Here is a 21766-nt window from a genome sequence, read left to right as displayed (position 1 = left end):
ATGCTATCATTAGGACATTACATATGGAAATTTGTAACCCACACTGTATTTTTTTTTTTTATCTTGCTTATTGTTTGTATACATAATGAAGACACTTGTGAACTGAAAAATATATGACAATGATGCAGGTCCAGGCATGTATTGGTCCTGTTTAAACCATTAATTATGTAGAGCAATTCTATACTGACATTTTTATGTTTGTATAAATTCAATGAATATAAAGTTAAAATATTGTCTATTTTTCAGACCGTGTAGTGAGTGTTGGCTGAACATAGATACAACTAGATATTGAACTAAGAACTGAGAGAACTATTAAAGGATACTGAAACTAAATGCTTAATTTCAAGGCCACTGTATTTTAATTCGCTGGTTTATGGATCCGCCAACCCAATTTTTCCAAAAAGGAGGAAAAAAAATAAAAGGAATTTCAGTTTTCCAACTATTATTTCTACTGCCATCAACTACAAAATAAAATTGGCAAGTGTAAAATTGAAACATCTACTATGCCTTTATCTAGTTTTGTTTATTCAACAAGTCATGCAGTGAGAAGATCGAACGAACATGGCTGCATAAATTTCATCACTTCAATAAAATCCTGTTTAAGGGTTTGGGTAATTTGGGAAACAAGATAAACCGGTTGGATATGATAAAATCAAAATATCTTTAATTGAAAAGGATGTTTAAAGTTCCTGTAAATGATTTAAGAGTTTAAAAACGTTGTGGGTTTCTTTTTTCTCTCAACAGGGAGTAGATTAATGAAGGGGAGATAAGTGGTTGGAAAATCAAAGCTATGAAGTTTCTTGTGGAAATATGAAATAGGGTTTATGAAACAATTGAGAAAATTCAGTTAAAACATTCATTGCCTTCTTTTTTTTAAGACCATTTCACTCCTCTGATGAATTTTTAAATTTTATAAACCATTTTTAAATCACAGAATAATTTTAAAGGGAAATCTTAGTGAAAAAAAAAAAGACAAGTTTCATTTTTGTCCAATGATTGCAAATTATTAGTTTTTAATATATTTTTTATATTTAGAAACCATTAGTCAATTTAAAGTTTTTAGAAGTATTTAAAAATGTAAATGCAGTCTCTCAGTGTAACTGAAATGTGAAAATGAAAGACAAATGTAAAAAGTTTTTTTTTCTCTTTCATTGTTATGAAATCTGTCTGCATACTAAATTTTCTGGCCCTGAATTCTTTCTGTACTTTTTATTCAATATTGACTTGTCACAAGGCCTTTCTGTAACACAACTTGCTACACCAAACTATGCGCTATAATAAACAGTACATGCTGTAAGTAATGCTATAAATACAAAAAATTAGGAGGAAATTAATATTTGACACTAAAAAATTTGGAATGAGAATTGGTGTTCATGAATGATGTATAGGTACATGCAGTAGATAAGAATCGCACTTCTAAACTATGTCATGTTAAATAATGGAATCTTTGAGAAAAAAAAAACAGAAATAGTAGATATATATTTCTGGTTCCAGTTTTATTTTTTATTCATTTCCGACCGATCAACCTGATTTCTTCAAGTCAAAAATCTTTAAACCAACAAATTAAAAAACTGTGGCCCAAGATAGAATTATTATGCCTTCTACAAATGTGAATTTAGATATATCTAGTAGTACATGTAGTTGGAAATCGAATTTGTACTGGATTAAAGTTGAAAGTTTGTTATCTACATATAAAAAACAAAATAACAAAACCAAAATTGTTTAACTGTGTAAAATTAGTACAGTTCTTTATTTTATACTGTGTAACATTAATAAATTTCTTTATTTTTACATGGATTTAAAAATTTGTTAAAAATAAAAAAAAAAAACATTGTGCAGATGATATTCCTGTTAACTGTGATTTCAGGTTTGCATGCTGTAGATCCTACATTACACTGTGAAATGTTCCATATGTTTGTTAAGCAAAGAAATGTAATGTTGCATCTGATGTAAATGCTTTATCTGAATAAAAAATCTTCCTTGATCTTCCTATGTCCATCCATTGACAAAATGTAAGAAATGACGCAGTATCAAAGTATCAACAAAAAATTAAAATAATTTGTCCGTTTTTTGTTAAATCCTATCATAGTTTCAAATGTTATTAATATCAAGAATCATACAAAATTTTGTGGTATTATAGGTTTTACTAGAATGTTGTGAGTGGGAGACCCAGGATATATAATTTTTTCTTCTTTCCTTCCGTTATGCATAGGAGTATTCATCTCTTACCTGTTATTCCTTCTGCAATACTGAATGGAATTTAATGAAACTTTAATAAAATCTTAATCATATATTCCCATTGTGCACCTCCTATTTTAGAGTTTGATCCAAATTGATTTGGATGTCAAAAGGTACATGTTATCAAATGGGGGAGTGGGGGATATCAAGTTACTGGGCATTACTTACAGTTTTTTCTAGTAAAATTTGATTTAAAGATTTTCATAAGCAGTCAGTTGCTTGAAATTAAAAATAAAACATTCCATTCCTTCTCAGCAAAATGATTTATTTCTTGGACCAACATTTCTTGTAACTGAATGATTCACTAGTAAATAATAAAATACATACTTAGAAGAGAATAAAAATGAGAAACAATTAACAGAAACAAAGTAGATACCATTTAAAAGAACTAGATGCTGCCTGTTTTCAATACTTATACAATAAATAAAATGTAATTATACCTAATCTTTCCCTTTCAGTCTTTTTAAAGAAATCCTACATCAAATCTACTACTGAAAAACTATTAATATTTTTTTCATACTTTTACCTGCATTAAAATCTTTAAGTGCATCATTTATTACCATAGTGAAACTTTGGTAAACCTGACACTTCTTGAAGTTCCTCTATATTTTTTAAATGCACTAACAAAACTTGTCTTAATCCAACACTTTTTGAAGTTCCATTATATAATTTGTCAGTTTTTTGTTAAATCCTATCATAGTTTCAAATGTTATTAATATCAAGAATCATACAAAATTTTGTGGTATTCTAGGTTTTACTAGGATGTTATGAGTGGGAGACCCAGGATATATAATTTTTTCTTCTTTCCTTCCGTTATGCATAGGAGTATTCATCTCTTATCTGTTTACTTTTGTTACTTTGTATGTATGATTTTGGTTGCTTTATGTTCTTTGTTGTGTATGTCTGTTTTCCATGTCTGGTCTTTGTCCCTGGATTGCATTCTTTTGATTGCCGCTGTAGCCTTGGTTCCCTTGATTACTCTTTTAAATATATTAACAAAACTTGTGTAAACCCGATACTTTTTTGAAGTTCCTTTATATTGTAAATGTATTTTGAACCTTGGTAAACCGAAGGGGTTTGGTCTAGACAGGTTTAACTGTTTCAGAATATGTTTTACTAATTAATAAGATTTCGTTGACAAAGTGACTATTATTGAGAAGTTCAAATACAACAATTTGATTTCTAACAAAGGGAAATTATATATATGATAGTCATTTGAATTGTGCCCATTTGGTCATAACCTTTATTACACCCCACACAACAAAGTTGCACAGAGTTTATTGTTTTTGATGGTCTGTCTGTCAGTCAGTTCTCTTTTTGTCATAGAAACTCTCTTATACTTCTGAACTTAATTTCTTATTTTGTGCAAGTTCTGTTCCTCTGAACTTAATTATTAGCACATGACTGAAGAATGGCATCATTGCAACTCTCAAACTACTGAACAAAATTTCGTGAAAACCGGCATGTGGTATCGACACAACATGCAGTTATGAAAATTCCCTCAAATATTTTGGGAGTTATGGCCTTAAAACTTTTCCAGAAATCATATGATTAAAAGTGGCCAAACAGTTTTTTCTTTGCATCATCAATTTATGGAAATCTCCAACCCTAAGCTGCTTCTTCCTTCAATTTGGTTGGTGTCTGGTATGTGATATAACGAGAATGGATATGGTAAATATGTCAAAGAGACAACAAATCCATTGGGATGGTAAATGTCAGCTCAAGGCCATCCATGGATCATCAATGAACAACAAGGAAACCATCACACCACAGGGCAGACTGCAGCTGGCCCCAAAACAACATTCCACACAGGTAAGAAATATGCTTAGTAAGTTCTTTTATTATGTTGGTTCACATTGTATAAAAATTATGTTAACAATATACAACTGATGACTATTACTTTCGTATTATTTGGTCAATTATGATACTTAAAAACTTTTACATGGCATTACCCATATCATCCCGAGATCCCTGTATCAGACTAAGGGATGATACCTGCCAGGGCCAGTATGAATATGCCATTTAATGATCTAATTATCACATATTTAGAAAAAAAGCCTAATGAATTTAGTTTTGTTCCATTGCCATTGTTGAAATTGTTCTAATTCCAGTACAATACTTTTTTTATATATCAACCATGGGTGTCTTGCTGTCACTTGTGGATTCCATCTTGAGTTAGAATTTTTTTAAGAAATGTATAAGTGTCATCTGCATTGATTTTTCTGAAGGTTACATACCACTAATTCAACCAATGAGCTTTTAGAATGTACACAAAAATAGTCCTACGCTAGTTTTAGTGCACTTGTGTTATGTTGCTGTAGAAAAAGTGCACACCAAATCTATGTACGTGAGCTTGTGTTTTGCTGGGAATTGTATTTTCTTCATTTCTACATAAAATGGTCATTGTAACTTACTGAATTAAATATTTTCTTATGAGTTCAGCATGAAGACCCCTTTTTGTGGAATGTAGAGGAATTTCTATTCTATTTTTAGCTCAGTGTCTCCTAGGAGCTGGTGTTGCACTGCAAAGTAGTAAACCTCACATGTTTTCAGGGCTATTAGTGTACACATGAAGCTTTTAGGTGATGTATAGTCTTCTTCAGGTTAAACTTGAGGCAGAAGCTCCATAATACATTGAACTTAGTGTAATTAGCATTGGAGCCTATGGCAAGTGACATTAGTGGTGTGTAGCCTGAAGTGACAGACATACTCCGGACCAGTCATAATTTGGGTGGCAGACAACCAGAAGTTTGTCGTAACTGAGGTCCAATATGGGGATGGAAATTGCACACAAGAGCACAATACTAGGGTCCTATGAATTTTCTATAGTAAATCCATATGCGGCTGGGGGAATGATATGGCATATACAGGCAAGGTCATATCAAGCATGCAATAAAAAGTGCCTTATTAATCACACCCTAAGCCAAAAAAAAAAAGTTTTTGTAATAAAATCTAGGCATTTTACATTTTATAATTTACAGCAAATGCAATTTGTCAATAAAAATTACCCTTGGACTGCCTGGAGTCATTCTTTCATTGCTTTCTCTACAGCAATATCTTTTTTACTAACACATTTATTGCCTCTGATATAGTATCTTAGAGGTTTATCTTTCCATTCCTCAGCATAATCAATGTTGATCCTCCTGCAGTGAACAATCTGATCAGGTAGTACCTCAATACCTTCCTCAACCCAAATCTTTGGTGATATTGTCAGGTCTTCTTTATTTATTTCATCTTTTGTGATGTCAAGAGAGAGGCAGAATTTTGATGGGCCATTACAAAGTTCATGGTCTTTAAATGATTTGCCAGGTGTCTTTCTCTGACGTAGTTTGACCATGGCTGGAAGGTTGTCAGTAGGTTCCAATGCCCTCAATAAAACTGCAGCTCCATCACCTAAAACGTAAAAAAAAATAATGTTAGTTCTTCTCAAAGTAGTGGACTTGGAAGCAGGCCTGGAAGGAGTAATCAAGGAAACCAAGATTCTAGAGGAAATCAGAAGAATGTAATCCAGAGACAAAGACCAGACATGGAAAACAGACACACACACAACAAAGAACATAAAATAACCAAAATAATACATACAAAGTAACAAAATTAAATGAGCAACTCGGACTCCACTAAAAACTGGGAGCATGGAACAGGTGCACCAGTAGGGTAAGCATCCTCTGCTTTTCTAGGAACACCTGCCAAGTTACTCATAAAAAGTAGAGTCCAGGGTAGACAAAAGAGAAAAGGAAAAGTTCTCAATATGCTAATTGGATGTGTAATAATGACCTTACCTTGACTAGATATATTCATACAGCAATAACTATGTATATGATAAACATAAGCTGTTCCTGGTGGCATAAACATGGCCTCATTCTTCTTTGTCTTTCCTTTATAGGAATGAGCACCTTTATCTGGATGTCCAAGATAAGCTTCAGTTTCCACTATGACACCACTCACTTTCTGACCATCAGGCATTTGTCGAACAAGTTTCTTTCCCAACAGGGACTGTGCTAAGTTCTCACAGGCCTTATTGAAGAAAGAAAACATTTGCCGTGTAGATTTGTTTGTGACAGCTTGAATAGTACTTGTAGACGCATTGGAGTTATTAATATTATCACCAAGTGCTATTTTTGATTGCTGGTCATCTTTTTGATCTGCCTTCAACTTTTTAACAGATAGTTTACCAGACAAGCTTTCTGTTGACCTTTTTGTAGGCATTTTATTTCACCCTACAAAAAATGCTGTATAATTAAAAATTAATTAAGACCTGTACTTTCCCCTGAAGTCAAGCCAGATTTCACAGAAAACCAAGAATACTAGTAAATGGTGCAACACAAATGAAACAAAGAATGGAACATTGGTAAACGATGAATACATATACAATAAGATTAAATACTGCACCATGTAAGGCTGTATACAATCATTTGAGGACAATGATAATTAGTGAAGACCAACCAAAATAGTCACTAATTAATTTATCTAACTATTTGTAACTATTATTGTATATAATTTTATCTTAACAGTTAAAAAAAACACAGGCCCTTGGGAGCAGGGTTTTTTTTTATTTCATCTAAAAAAATATCATTAAATCATATTGTTTCCATTTTTCAGTTAGAGAAATATAGACAAAAAACTGGGCATTGAATGAACAGCATTATATAGCAAGCGGTTATGTCAGAAAACACAAATAGTAACACAAATATGGAAACAAAATAATTTAATGATATTTTTTAGATAGAAAAAATCATGGTCTCAAGGGCCTTTTGGGATTACGGGCCACTCAATTTGTGAATCAAGTATTTGTATCTTTGTATCCTTGTATTACTGTAAAAACTTTGTAAACAGTAAAACTGGAAATGCCTCTCCGGTGCTGCACTCGGCATGACAAATAAAAAGATGGCCAATACAGCATTAAACATATTTTTAAAGGTAACGATTAATTAACTCACGAACAATTCAAATTTTGATAAATGGTGAAAAGACCCGTGTTATCAGATAAATGGCGAATATTTACAATGTGCTGTTACCACTCTCGACATACTGAAACCAACTCGTTTTTCTCTGGGATCAAGCCTTGATTCTATTAAAATGTGAGCGCGAACAATTATTTTTCAGAATGACAGAATCTACTTTCACTTTACAGATCGTTGGTCAGTATATCGAATCTATTTCTTTGACTACAGAATCACCTTGAATGGTCGATTGATTTTGGTTTTCATAAACAATAAGATTGATACAGAAGGTGTTAAAAAAACGACATTTTCTCCAAAAGTACATTAAAGTGAAGTACTTACTCTAAGAATATTCTATTTTAAGATCTACTGGTACCATGGTTTTGTCAGTGCTATCAATGATTTAACTGGTTCTCTTTCATTTGGGGTCTCTAAAGGGGTCAAGCTTTATGTTAATATCTATAATATTTGTAACATGTTATATCATGTTGTTTATATTCCATATATATTGTAACTGTGTCATAACCTTATTTCCTTTATGAGTTTGTGCCAACAAACTCTTCGTTATTTTATTTGTTTGTTGTAAAAAAACCCATAAAGATCTGTTAAAATATTAGTCTATGCTTTTTAGCTCAGTCAAAAATGGGAAATTATAACAGTTATAGAACACGTTTTTTTAACGGTAGGCAGCCAAAACTAGCATTTAGGACAGTTCACCAATCTTATTAGTGATGTCATATTCACTAATTTGCATATCATTAAGTGTCAAATTGGTTGAAAAATAAACAAATGATTATAAACAATTGAAAAGTTCATGATTAGAATCCCAATTTTCAAAACTATAACTTTGTTATTTTATATCCAATTTTAGTTCTGTGAAATGTTTCATTTAGGTAAAATAATTCATATTTTGTATGTGAATTTATAAGCCTTTTACTTGAAAAATAAATTTGTAATGATATTTATTTGTAAACCTCTATTTTCATATAAATTTTTAATAAATCTTATCCACATAAAGTCTAATTACTGAATATTTATTTAAAAATTCCTTGGATAAAAAGAATTTTATTTGCAATTTTGGGAACCAAAGGAATTTTTCAATTATCTTGAAAAATGAAGCTGCCGTGCGTGAAATTAAGGCAACGGAATCATTACACGTGTCCATGAGTCCTGGAAAACGATTATCTCTGATTGAAGGATTTCTATGAGTATAAGTATATAGTAGTTTGTTAATTTACCCTTCTGATGCCAAGAATTTAGCACAACCAGAAAAATCTTCAGTACTTCCCTTTAATTAATATTTTTTGGAAAATTTGCATTTCTTCTTTTACATGCGTTTTGATGGTTTTACAGGAACCATGCAGATGAAACGGCTTTGTAGCATGTCGCATTTTATCTTTGTTCAAATTTTAAACCCAGGCAAAAACTACTACTGTTTAAAACGGATGGAAGTGTGAAAGGCAAGCAATCCTGTACACAAAGGATAAAATGTACATGTATATACATATCAGATCTTGGTGAGGTATTGCCTAAAAGGATGCACGGAGCTCATTTCTTTTTTTAGCTGGTTTAGTGTTGATGTGTACATATATTTGTATGTTTCACTAGTGATGACGAAAAATTGTAGGTGCATAGACTCGTAACAACAGAGAAAAGTTGAATCAATATTTCTATGCAATAAAACGTGCTTTTGATATATGAATTATTATTTTATTTTATTTTAAAAAATGTATCATTTCTTGGAACCAAAAAAAAAAGTTATAAATACTCATATTTTGGCATTTTAGTATTATTTGTCCGAGTAAGTTAAGGGTGAGTTAGTAAAAAAGATGGCACCAAGTTTAATATAGAAATTAGTTGTAAGCGATGCCCCCGTACTGAGCACGCCTATTAACAAATCAAATATATACACTCACACTATATGACACCTACAGTATGACTTAAACGAAGATTAATATCAAAATTACCGAACCGATAAAATCTAGGCAATAGTCAAATGAGAAGTCCGCATAAACAACAAAGGGCAATATCAGGGTATTATCAGTGGTGTAAAAAGAAATAAAAGACGAACGAATTAAGCGAGGCAAACAAATTTGAGTGTAGGATTTGTAAAAAATCATGCTTTAATGCAAAAAAAATCCCATTTTGATTCCCGTTTTGATATAATGAGTCCAACGTATAGTCATCCAATCTACTATACATGTACTACTTAAGCGTTAGTAGTGCATAAGGTCGACTTGGATATGTAATCAACGTACCATTGGTATTTTTATTTTCAATCTACGTATTGTGGTCACTTTAACTTTTTGTCATATATACACGTAACCTCGTTTTTGTGACCGTAACACGGAAAATACCGATAAAATATAAGCAAGAGTCAAAGGGAAAGTCCGCATATATAACAAATGGCATATCAGGGTATAATCCGGAAAGTTCCAGGATTTCAAGCTATAGGGACGTACAAAGAATTAAAGGACGAGCGAATTGAACGAGGCAAGAAAATTTAGGTGTAGGTTTTGTCAAATCAAGATTTCATGCAAAAAGAAAAACCCATTCTGATCCCCGTTCTAAATGTTTAGATTTATTTTAAAAAATATTGTTTTCAACACTTGTTTTCATAAAACCAAGATTGATTCAAGTTGGTTCATGGTTATTTTAAAATGTCGCAAAATTTTAATGAGTTCTGTCCATTCAAGTATATGTATAGAACCTAAACTATTCACCGCTAGTTTTTTTTTTAATGTTACTTGAGTATACAGGGGCAACTCTTTCGCTGCTCCTGTGTATGATATTTTGGGGGCAGCTGCAGTCTGCCCTGTGGTATGAGATTTCCTCGTCGTTCATTGAAGACATATGGGTGGCCTTGGGCTGACAGTTTCATCACGGTGCGGTTGTTGTCTCTTTGACTTATACACCATACCTATATTCTCGTTATATCGCATATGTTATTTCATTTATGTTGTATATATAGTTTTATTTGTGTTTTAGAGGACACCAATGAAAATTAGAGTTATTCTAATTGGGTTGCCCTCTTTGAATGAAGAATTTACTTACTTTGATTTTTTATGGAGTGTATATGTAATATTAGGTCCCTGGATAGTTCCTTACTTACCGCCAAATCGTTGCAAAACCATATAATTACGATAGTAACTTTTCAAGACAGTCGTTGAATTTGTTGATGTCAAATCAAAATTGTGGCAGAAAAACTATAATAATGAAGGGACCTTAAAGCATATTTGGAGTCCATTGAGACATTTCACCCCAGGATTTACCTCGCCAACATGGTCAGATGAACTGGTGTATCTGGTACATCCTTCCAGTTTTAAGTGGACTCCACCGGGTTGCTCATTTACTTTTGTTCCTTAAAACCTTTTACGTGTTATTTTGATTATTTCTATCATGTTGTTGTTGTCTGTTTTCCCTGTTTTGTCTTTTGAATATATTCGTTTGTCTTTTGCTCGCATCTTGGTTCCTTGATTACCCGATCTAAACTAGGTTACATGTATCATATCATATCAACATTTATTTGTTTATTATTTTCTTCTTTTTTTTTTTAACTATAACTACAACTTTATTATAAAGCCCTCATAATTGAGCCGTCCTTGCGACACTCGTAAAAGTAGTCAAGCACGTTAAAAACCCCTTAGTAGTAATCAAACCGATTAAAACACTGTACTATATAGATATAAGATCTATGTATAATAGACCTGTAATCCAATGAGACTTTATATGATATTCACTATTTTCATAGTAGTCTACTATAAAATCATTGATAATGAATATAGTAGACTTGTATTTTTTGTTAAAAAGTAAAGTACCCATGTTGACAATTACCCGTTTACTTATAACAAGGAGTTAAATATAGTCTATAGATTTTTGCTTATAACGACGATTATCCATGGGTCTACTTCCCCAAATGAACCTCTTAGAAACCGGTCATGCGCACTTTGATCATCCGGGACATTGTGACGTTCACACAATCCGACCTCCTTTTCAGGTTCAGCCGTGGTGTGCATACCGGCATCTCAAACTGTACACAGAGAATTTTCACTTCTCTTCACACTAAGGACCAACCGTGAGTATAAAGTGCATCGTATAGTTTATACAGTTAACAATCTTCCTCGCAAAAGAGGGTTTTTGTATGCTGTTATCGCAATTCACAGCCTTTTCCTTCAAGGTGACGGATTTTGAAAATGTAAAAATGACATTGAAAAAGTTAAAACCGATCCAAATGGTGATTATATCTCTTTTTTCCAATAGTTCAACTGGTCCACATATAATTATATCGTAGCATTTCATTTCATAGATTGGGAAAATGGCTAATAAATTAAGTGTAAATTTTAATACTGAATGAACATGTCTGACCTTGCAGATTGAAACCGCTCTATATCGGGAACAAGTTCTGAAACCTCCGAATTAGGGTTGTTACCTCTCATATGTTGGAATTTTACCTGGTGTTAAATTAGAAAGGTTGGAAATGTGATAATTTCGTTAATAATGGGAGGATTTATTGTATTCGAAGATTTGTATTTGCAGAGATATACATGAAGTAGTTTCAGGCCTTCAAATATTGCACTTAACTTGTCAGTACCTTTTGAAATAATGAAAGTAAGATATACTTTCTTTGCAAAAGGTAGTTTAAATTACACAAATATTCCCATGTTTTTACCTTGTGACACAAATCTGTGCGATACTATATGATGCACTTGAAGACCGTCCTCGGATGGTTTTCAGATGATTTTATGAATTTAAAAAAAAAAAAAAATTGCACAGTTGTTAACAAGAAGTTTTATTCTACTAAAAAAATCATATAATATTGGTAAATTTTGAGTTAGGCCATTATGATCATTTTGCCATATCTCTTTTTTCACTGTTACATAGGACAAAGGGGGTATCACTTGATGTTTCATTAATGCCCTATTTTGTAAATTTCTGCTTTTACAATTTTGGGTCACTACCTTCTGTTGATCGATACAAGTCAACTTCTTAATGTGACTGAGATTTCCATTAATTGATTATCTGTCAAAATCACTGTTCACTTTTTTCTTCAGCATCAAAGTTAATGCTCAATTGAGTCATGATAAAAATGTTTATTTATATGAAAGAGTACAAGTAATTAGTACTTATTGATGTTCAGAAATAGGCACACATCAAATTAAAAACTTTTATAGTTGTCATAAACTGTTGCAAGTTTTAGCATAGGATATAGTACAACATTTTACCAATAATTAAAGATAATGGATTGATAATATCAATAACCTATTAAACACTGCATAGGACTCTTAACTCTATAGTGGTTGCACCCACTTTTATGGAACTTGACGATAGTTAATTACTAATGATTTTAGCTCCCTATTCAATTGATATGAATTTCTGAATTTAGCTTTTGGACATTAAAAAAGAGGATTTCCTATAAATGCACAGTAACATCAATATCTCCTATATTAATCTAACACACTCTATTGTTGAACCAGACACTAATACCCTATTCACACTCACTAAAATCTGGATCAATCTTAATTATTGCGGATAATATTTAAGTAATTTATATGTATTAATATGAGGCAAACCCTGGTTAAAATTACCCCTCAAATTTATGGCAAACCTGGTATAGTTTTCTCAGGTGCTAGTATGATCTTAAAAGTTTGATAAAAGTGGCGTTGTCAGTGAGATGTTTCTCATTCAGTGACATCATTTTATTTAAGATATTGTGAGATATTGCAAATATATTGGGCACTACATTTTTATGACAGCAATCGTTTTAAATCATTAATTGCCCCAACTTAGAATTTCGTCGACATTTTACACCCTTCAATACTCAACATGTATCCATGATCATATACACATGGTTAGCTAAATTTCTTTTTATACACACCAGTGGCCTTTTATATTTTTGACAAAGGGAAAACCCTAAAATGGGACAGTTAGGATGACAAGTGTGAACAGGAAGAGTTAACTTAGATTACCCGAGGCGAGATTTTCCTGTGTGAATAGGGTATAATTTAATGTTTTGACAATTACATGTAATTGCCTTTCTTTGGGTGTATAGTGGGATGCTTATTTTGTTTTTGTTTGTTAGTATGATTGTCACAGTGGACATACCCCATTAGATTCAAATGCAGACACTTAGAATATAGGTCATTTTTACAGTAATTGAAACAAATGAAGATGAAAGCCATTATTTACACCAATTAACAACAATCCAATTAAAAATAGTTGACCTCTAATCTCTTGTAAGTAACTTGCTCATGAAATAACCTGTCATAAGAGTGGTCAATTCTGATTCTGATTGGTGGTTTATGCGATCTTGACTATCCTTGCGGATCTCGCACGACTGCCCCTTGCGGGGATTGTGTTAGATGTTTGTTAGTAGTTGGAGGTTGTGAAGCCCAGCCTTTGGGATATCTGACCGAAGAAGTATTAGTGTTAAATCTAGGATTAGAAAAGGGCATGGTAATGTTTTTTCAAAAGGGCACTTTTTGTCGCGATGTTTGATTTTTAGGGCACATGGAGGAAGACTTGGGCAACTCTTACTTTTCATTAAATGCTACCATGAGATGCAGTATATGAGGAAATGTAAAAAATATAAAAAATGTGGAAACTGAATTTCCAAAACTATCACTATTTGAAAGGCATAACATTCTTTTTAACAATTGCAAACAAAACTTTTGAGAAAAATACTGCATTGTTGAAATTACAGGAAATGTGAAGACTGCAATGGAAGTAACCCATGTCGTACAAACATTGATAATTTTAAAATTTGTTTACATACATGGTTCTACAAAATCAAGACCTGTTCAGATGACAGTATTGTCAAATTAATTGAGGAGTAGAATTTAATCTTTAGAAAATGATTGGATGTTCATAAAATTGTGGTAGGTCCAATCGGTATTCATTTTCTAATTGTCCAACCCTGATCAGCTGATTGCTTCTCAGAGATTATTTACCTGTCACAAAACATACCCTTAGGCTTTACCTGTTTAGACAGCAATTAATTAGATGTTTGATTTCAGAGTTTTTAGGTAATTTTGACAAAATTTCCCCTAATCGTGTTAGGTAAACAACAAAAATGGCAACAAAGTTTCATGGTTTCGAGAGGGCTAAAATTCTGTCAGAGGCACATTTTCGCAACCGAAAAGGGCAATTGGCATGTTGGAAATGGGGCATGTCACCGCACCATGCTACTTTGCTTTAGATTTAACCCTAAGTATCAGGTGAAGTATGATTTCTTCCCATTCCAGACTCACTTCTCTCTATCACTCCTTGAAGGGAGAAGTCACTTCTCCTAATCACTGAATCCTAGATTATGCCCTGAAGTATGTCCTGCTCTGTTGATGCTCTGGTCTACTCTCAGACCCCACGAGAGTGTTTCCCTACTCTGTTTGGAAGTACGTCAATGTGAAGAGTGTAGTGGTTCATACCCTTGCACACTGTTTTATAATATGACTAAAAGTGGTTAATAGTGATTTAAACTAAACAGTGCATCATGGATTGGTAATCCAACAATATATCTGTCAAAAATGTTCAGGCGAGAAAAAAAAATTGTCTGTTTCCTGCTTCCCTACCTAAAACATTTTATGGCCAATTAGGATGAAGCATAGTTAAAGATTGTTTCACCATTTAATAACTTGACATAAAATTTTTTTGAAAAATAAAATAATTTCCCTACCTACCCTTATATTTTTCTTATTGGTAGTAGCAAACAAGACTATTATTATTTTATTTTTTTTTTGCCCAATTCATTCCATCATTTGAAATATTTGTCAAGCATGAATCCTGTGACCACAATGGTCCCCAACAAACATGATTAAATGGGCTGGTGTTGTGTTATGCTGCCCTTCAAGGGTTTCATGAAGCTTTTCATTATTATCTGACATTTGACTCGTGGTAAGTTTGACTTGAAAGGTAACTTGAATCAGATGTGATCTATTGAATTAGTTAGTATAAACAAATGATTATTATGTGTACAAATTGTAAATTAAATGTTAGACTGTTTGATAAGTATATCAAGAAAAGTAATACGTCACTGCATTTGATGTTTGTCAGCCAATCAAAAACAGTCCTTTTGTTGACTACGGCACAAGGGCTATTTGCTACACATGTATATGTTGGCACTGCTGTGGCTGTACATGTATGTTAAATAGTTTAAAAAAAATGTTTACTAGAGTGCATTAAAAAAACATTAGGCACCCCATATAGTGTTAAGATGTTACAATTAGTCTTTATGTTGACTACCACACAGGGACATTTGGCTACATGTTGGTCCTGCTTAGTGTTGTGGCAGTATGTTATATAATTAATAAAACAATGATTAACTAGTGTAGACTGAAGAAGTTTGGTACTTCATATAGTATTCAATATTGTATTTCCTTCTCTCTCTTAAAATTTATTTATTTATGTATTTCAGATGTCAAAACAACTTAGCTTTGTTGAGAACTTTGCCCTGAGTGGTGCTGCTGCAGTTATATCCAAAACTGCTGCTGCCCCCATCGAAAGAATTAAGCTTCTGGTACAGAACCAAGATGAGATGCTTAAAACTGGAAGATTGTCAGAACCATACAAGGGTGTCATTGACTGCACCATGCGCACATATAAAACAGAAGGTGTCTTGCCATTCTGGAGAGGAAATTTGGCAAACTGCATTAGATATTTCCCAACACAAGCTCTGAACTTCGCTTTTAAAGACAAAGTCAAGGCCATGTTTAAAAGCAGCAAAAGCGATTCCTATGGTTTGAAGTTTGGAAAGAATATTGCATCTGGAGGTGCAGCTGGTGCCATGTCACTGTGCTTTGTCTACTCCCTAGATTACTGCAGAACAAGATTAGCCAATGATGCCAAATCAGGGAAGAAAGGAGGAGAGCGTCAGTTCAATGGTATGGTTGATGTCTACCGTAAAACAATTGCCTCAGATGGCATTGCTGGACTGTACAGAGGATTTGTCATTTCCTGTGTAGGAATTGTAGTCTACAGAGGTTTCTACTTTGGTCTCTTTGACACCCTCAGACCAATTCTCCTTGGTGAAAGTGCTAATGTTCTTCTATCCTTTGCCTTGGGATATGTAGTCACAATTAGTGCTGGACTTTTGTCATACCCCATTGATACAATCAGAAGAAGAATGATGATGACATCAGGTGAAGCTGTCAAATACAAGGGATCCATTGATTGTACCTTACAGATTGTTAAGAATGAAGGCTTTATGTCCTTGATGAAAGGAGCTGGAGCCAACATCCTGAGAGGAGTTGCTGGAGCTGGTGTATTGGCTGGTTTTGACAAATTCCAAGAATACTACATTAAATGGCGTGTTGGAGCAAATAAATGAAAATAGTGGATTTTAGAGTTTTCCAATTGTGTGATAGATAATTGATTATTTACAGTTTATTGTTACCATCATACTTGTCACATAGTGCATCAGGATGTTGAACATTGTGTTTTATATTGAAAAAAAAATTGCAAAATCTTAACAGAACATATTTAACTTTAAATGTTTCTTGTCAGTATGCCTTGTCCCATCGTAGTACACTTGATTTAAGACCAGACTTGTTGACAAGTTTCCTTGTAGCACAACATTATTGCTCAGGGAATTCAATGTAAACTTAATGTACCAAAAGTTTGTTAATGCCTGTCTTTCTAGATTGGATGTCGTATGGTCACACATTAACTGAAAAATACTGCCACCAAATTTTGTGAATTATCATTGGTAAATATTGATGTGAGCCTGTTTCAAATTTTGTGTATTAATGATTTTCGTTTTTGAGTTCTGGGGCTTTATTTCTACAAATGGGGTGATTTTCTGTCGAAGAACTGTAACTCAAAAACCCAAGTTCTTGCGAATTTGACAATAAAATTCTTTTGAATTGGTTTAAATATATATAAATATTCATTTAAAGTCCCTTTTAACTTTTGTAAATTTCCATGTTTTTGGAGTTGTGGGACTTGGTTCATATAAAAGGAGATTTTTCACAAGGAGGGAATGCTTCAGCTCGGATATTCTCAGTTTCTGTACATAACGTGTTGTTGATATCCTATACAAAACTTCTTGTAGATATTGAATTGTAGAAACAAGAATGAATTTTCGTACTGGTTTTGCATCTACTTTCTGTTTATGGAAAAAGTTGAGGCAACTTCAGTGAGCAGATGCTCGCTGATTTTGTTTGGTAAGTGATTCTGGTCAACACCTCGGATACTTCATGCAGGAAAATAGGAATTAATCTTGCCCTGCACAATTTCAAAAAATTAAACTGACCTTACAAAATTTGTCTCCTCTGCCGCGAATCAAGTTGTCGTCCCTTAAGACTTGGCTGCAGTTAATATATTTTGATTGTTGGGGTTTAACGCCCGAGCAGCAATATTTAAGCTATATTCAGGCGATGAACGTGAAACGGATGATGATGATGAAATGATGTTGGTTTAGAAGGTCGATGAAAATTAATAGATGTTGGTCATGATTTTAAAGGCATGTGAAACGTGTCGGTCTTGCTTGTGTGAGTGATCATTTTATTCTAAGGCTAATGCTTGGGGCATCAACAATTTAATTGTATCAAATAAGGGAGTACCGGGCATCGTTGTGATAGGTTGCCAAAATATGCATACATAATCTCATTAATTTCAGTGGTAGGAACTTAATTTTTTGTCAAGGTAGACCCATAATTTTACATAGACAGCACTACATTTTAAAGGAACGTGAGCGAATTTCACCATAGATCTGCTAGATTTTACAGACAGTCTGTAGGTCTACTGTTAATTTGTAAGAGTAACCAAGGGAATCAAGGTTCTAGCGTAATCAAAAGAATGTAATCCATGACTAGACATGGAAAACAGACCTGCACAACAAACAACAAAAAGTAACTAAAATAATACAAAGTAACAAAAGCAAATGAGCAACTCGAACTACACTAAAAACTGGGGGCATGGACCAGGTGCTCCAGCAGGGTAAGCGTCCTCTGCTTTCTAGAAACTGGGCACCCGTCGAGTTGCTCAAAAGTTCGGGGTTGTCGAAAGAAAAGGAAAACTGACACGTTGATCACATCAGTTTTCATGTCGCAGATGGGTACACCGTAACGATCCACGAGTTCATGATGACGACCATAAAACTTCTGTGTGATGAGTTCAATCTTGTAGCAACATAACCATATTCCAGAAGTCTAGCGCGATACAAAAAAGTCTAGTTTGGCACGTTCTGACAGAACGTATGAGTTGTCACGTGATATGAACAATCCATACGCAGGTGCTGAAGGGATGTTGCCACAGATGAAAGGAAAGATGACAATTCTGAATGAAAAGTCATCACGTTTGTCGTAAAGTTTGGCCAATAGTTTTCTAAGTGTAGGTCAAGATATGGGGCTGACTTCACAGTGTCTGTAGTATCCTTTATCTAAAATTCTTTGGGGTACAATGTAGATGCGATGTGTCAAATCCCCGAAATTAGGATTGTTTAAAGATAATACGTCATCTGTATAGTGGAATCTGAGATTAAAGGATCTAACTAAACGATATTCTTTCTTTCGAATCTGATCTGCTATAAAGTCAGCCTCATATGAGTGAAAGAATAGTCATGTATAGTAGACAATGGTCTTGCTACGTATTGGGTCGTATTCGCCAACCGCAGAAATATAGTACTAAATTAAGAACTCTCATAACAGAATGTAACTTTGATTGTCGCTTTTGGTAAATTATCACCATCAAATAAATGCGTTGCTACACGATTACGAGGGGGGGTCACTTCCTTTATACCAGTATATACAGACATGCCGCTGGAATAGGTATGTTTCTTCTAGAGTTGAAACACATAATTGGGTCATAAAATTTTCACTGTCCTATGGGTTGTCATGTTATACTATATCAATGGGTCATATTTCTACAATTTACGGCTAGTTGAAATAGACCGTTCCAATTTCAATACAAATTTAGGTAGGCTACTTAGCAGTTTAAATAGCTCTCTAGGTAGAAATCTGCCCTACATTGTACCAATGCGTCCGATAATTGTAATAAATAATTTAATTGTGTACACTAGTAAATCCCCTAAATTCATATTTGATAAATTTAAAGCGCGTGTATAAGGCCATCAAATATCAATATCATTAAAAAAAATAGAACTAAAACAATTTGGCTTGGAGCGTTACTGATGAGACTTCAATAGTCGAAACACATGCTCTAAAAGTTATTAGATTCCTTGATACAAAAAAATAGTGAATAATAGGGTAATTAATTGGAAGGAGTGAATATCCAAAATATGATCACGAGAGCCGAAGAACGCCTAAATTTAACGAGTGTGCTGAACTTGTTCCGCGCGCGAGTAAAGTTTTACTGCGTTCTTGGCATGAGTGATCATATTTTGGTTTTCCACTATAACGCGTGGGTAAAGTTTTACTGCGTTCTTGGCATGAGTGATCATATTTTGGTTTTCCACGATAACCAATTGATTATCCTATTTATTCTATAGATTTTCTCCATTATTCGTAGTTAATTTCAACATAAATTTCAAAATGTAAGAACGGCGAATTGATATCATAGTTGTGACGTTTTGGCGGGAGAAAGTCCGAGAGTGAAATTACCGAATTTATTTCAGTGTGAATTATCGAAATTTATTACACTGGGAACATTCGATAAAACACTGCTATCTAAATAATAAATAATTAAAATTTTAAATACATCATTTATTCATTTATTATCATGTTTCAATCTAATTGAAAACAAATAATTTACATTTTTTAATATTTATCTTCTTGACGCTTCTTATCGTTTCTCGTCGTTAATTAGTGAGAACTCTTAAATTTTATTGATGTTTATGATATCTGCACATTGTTATATTGCTTACTTTGCTTATACCTGTGGTACCGATGAGGTACATAGGCCACCAACAACATCCTCATCTAGTTCTATTTTGTGGCAGCCTGACTATGTCTTGCTACTTGTAACCCTCTGCTTCCAGTTCAGCTTGTGGATTTCTTCTCCATGTATTTCTGGGCCTTCAACTTTTCTTTTCCCTTGAGGGTTCCATTGCAACGCCTGTCTGGTGATGGAGTTTGCTAGCTTTCGTAAGGTGTGACCTATCCAACGCAATTTCTGTTTCTTCAGTACTGACTCTATAGGGAGCTGTTTAGTTTTCTCCCATATATCCACATTTGTGATTTTCTCAGGTCATCTGAACATCTGTATTTGTCTTAAACAGTTGGTAATAAAGACTTGCAACTTATTTATTAGAAATTTTGTTGTTTTCAAGTCTGGCAGTCATTTAATAGGATGGTATTAATATTAAGTTGAACTGTCTGATTTTGGTATTTAATGTGATGTTGCCTGTTCCCCAAATGGTTGTCATCATTCTAAAGGCTGTTCTTGCTTTTCCTATTCTACTTTTGATGTCTTTTTTAGAGCCTCCTTGACCGTCCATGACAGTGCCAAGGTATGTGAAGGAGTCAACTTCAAATGCGTGGCTTTTACTTTGATACTAGTACGGCTGTATGTATTCATTTTAAGCACTTTGGTCTTTCTTTTGCTGATGAATAGGGCCAGTCTCAGCTGCTCTTTCTTCAAAGTGAGAAAGTTTATTGTCCATCTGTCGGTGGTTGTGAGACAGTAGAGTGATGTTATCGGCAAAATCATCGAAGTCATCTAGTTGTTGCATTAGTGTCCATTGAATGCCATTTCTTCTGTTAGTTGTTGTTCGAGTCCACCGTTAGGAGGAATAGGAAAGGTGACCGCAGGCATCCCTGTCTAACCCCTGTAGTGATGTCAAAAGGGTCTGTGAGCTGACCTTCATGCAATATTCTACTCTGCATTTCTGTATATGTATTTTTTATAATTGTGATGAACTTTTCAGGAATTCCATAATGCCCCATAATTTCCATAACACAGCTCTATCTATGCTATCAACAGCCTTTGGAAGTCTATAAACAATATGAACTGTTTATTCACCAATAAAGGGCCCATAAAGGGCATGATTACAGTACAATACAATTTTTTTTTACATACATAAGTTTTGATTGAACATATATAATAACATATAATATCAACAGTTAATTTACAAACTAAGTAATTGTCACATTTTTTTAGCTTTTACTTGCATTGTGAGTAATACATCATAGTAATCAGCACGTAGTGTTTAGTTATTATACTGGCACACCTCAATTTCATTTTCAAAATTGGATTATGATAATGGAGATTATAATTATGATCAGGGGCGTAGCTGCCTATACGCAAATACGCAGTTGCGTACTTTCGGAAAAAGTAAGGAAAATAAAAACACACATTTTAAAGATGAAATAAAGGTTTTATGCAATGACTCACTGGGGGCCTTGAGCGACCCCCCCCCCAAGACCCCTCGCCGTAATTTTGCGTACAAATAAAACAGGCCTAGCTACGCCCCTGATGATTATCAAATTATTATATGAATAAAGAATATAAATGTATATTCACTTAAGGGCATATCTATTTGCAATAGTGATAAAATTGCATTAAAAAATAAATAAAAATAAATAAATAAACGCAGTGGACATAATTCTCACTAGAAGCATCCTTGTGCCCAGTGCAGAGAAGCAAGTCTTTTGAGTTGCTTCAAGACAAAGGACACCAAGGGACGGTGCTCTAGGCTT

General features: G+C 33.6%; 3 protein-coding genes across 4 annotated transcripts in view; 2 read left to right on the top strand and 1 right to left on the bottom strand.

Annotated features, from left to right (window-relative positions):
* LOC148618527 (GATOR1 complex protein NPRL3-like) overlaps positions 1-1984 on the top strand; it is a 52486-nt gene extending 50502 nt beyond the window's left edge. The window contains exon 30 of the mRNA XM_088577571.1: positions 247-1984. The gene's annotated coding sequence lies outside the window, so the exon portion shown is untranslated. The remainder of the gene's footprint in view (positions 1-246) is intronic.
* A 3180-nt stretch (positions 1985-5164) lies between these two features.
* Positions 5165-7598, bottom strand: LOC148618526 (uncharacterized). Of its 2 annotated transcripts, none has more exons than XM_088577565.1 (3): positions 7521-7598; positions 6018-6455; positions 5165-5631 (listed from the first exon to the last, which is right to left on the bottom strand). In XM_088577565.1, exons 2-3 carry the CDS (start codon positions 6442-6444, stop codon positions 5264-5266), a joined length of 795 nt encoding a protein of 264 aa, XP_088433691.1. In that variant the 5' UTR covers positions 6445-6455; positions 7521-7598; the 3' UTR covers positions 5165-5263. The 2 variants fall into 2 exon arrangements, with proteins under 2 accessions (XP_088433691.1, XP_088433692.1); XM_088577566.1 differs by lacking the exon at positions 7521-7598 and adding an exon at positions 7241-7386.
* A 3525-nt stretch (positions 7599-11123) lies between these two features.
* LOC148618525 (uncharacterized) lies at positions 11124-16660 on the top strand. The gene is made up of 2 exons (XM_088577561.1): positions 11124-11253; positions 15586-16660. Exon 2 carries the CDS (start codon positions 15586-15588, stop codon positions 16495-16497), a length of 912 nt encoding a protein of 303 aa, XP_088433687.1. The 5' UTR covers positions 11124-11253; the 3' UTR covers positions 16498-16660.
* The last annotated feature ends 5106 nt before the right edge of the window (positions 16661-21766 follow it).

This window comes from Perna viridis, chromosome 4 (assembly GCF_037379345.1).
Source record: "Perna viridis isolate PV_CMFRI_1.1 ecotype Kerala chromosome 4, ASM3737934v1, whole genome shotgun sequence".
In the NCBI taxonomy this organism is placed as follows: domain Eukaryota; kingdom Metazoa; phylum Mollusca; class Bivalvia; order Mytilida; family Mytilidae; genus Perna; species Perna viridis.
This window is presented reverse-complemented; position numbering and strand designations above follow the sequence as displayed.

Bases quoted from the DNA above. Each gene is read 5' to 3' on its own strand.
- LOC148618526 (XM_088577565.1), bottom strand. From the start codon at position 6,444: ATGCCTACAAAAAGGTCAACAGAAAGCTTGTCTGGTAAACTATCTGTT. The intron at 5,632-6,017 runs GTAAGGTCATTA...TTTACGTTTTAG, and splicing joins TATGAATATATCTAGTCAAG to GTGATGGAGCTGCAGTTTTA.
- LOC148618525 (XM_088577561.1), top strand. From the start codon at position 15,586: ATGTCAAAACAACTTAGCTTTGTTGAGAACTTTGCCCTGAGTGGTGCT.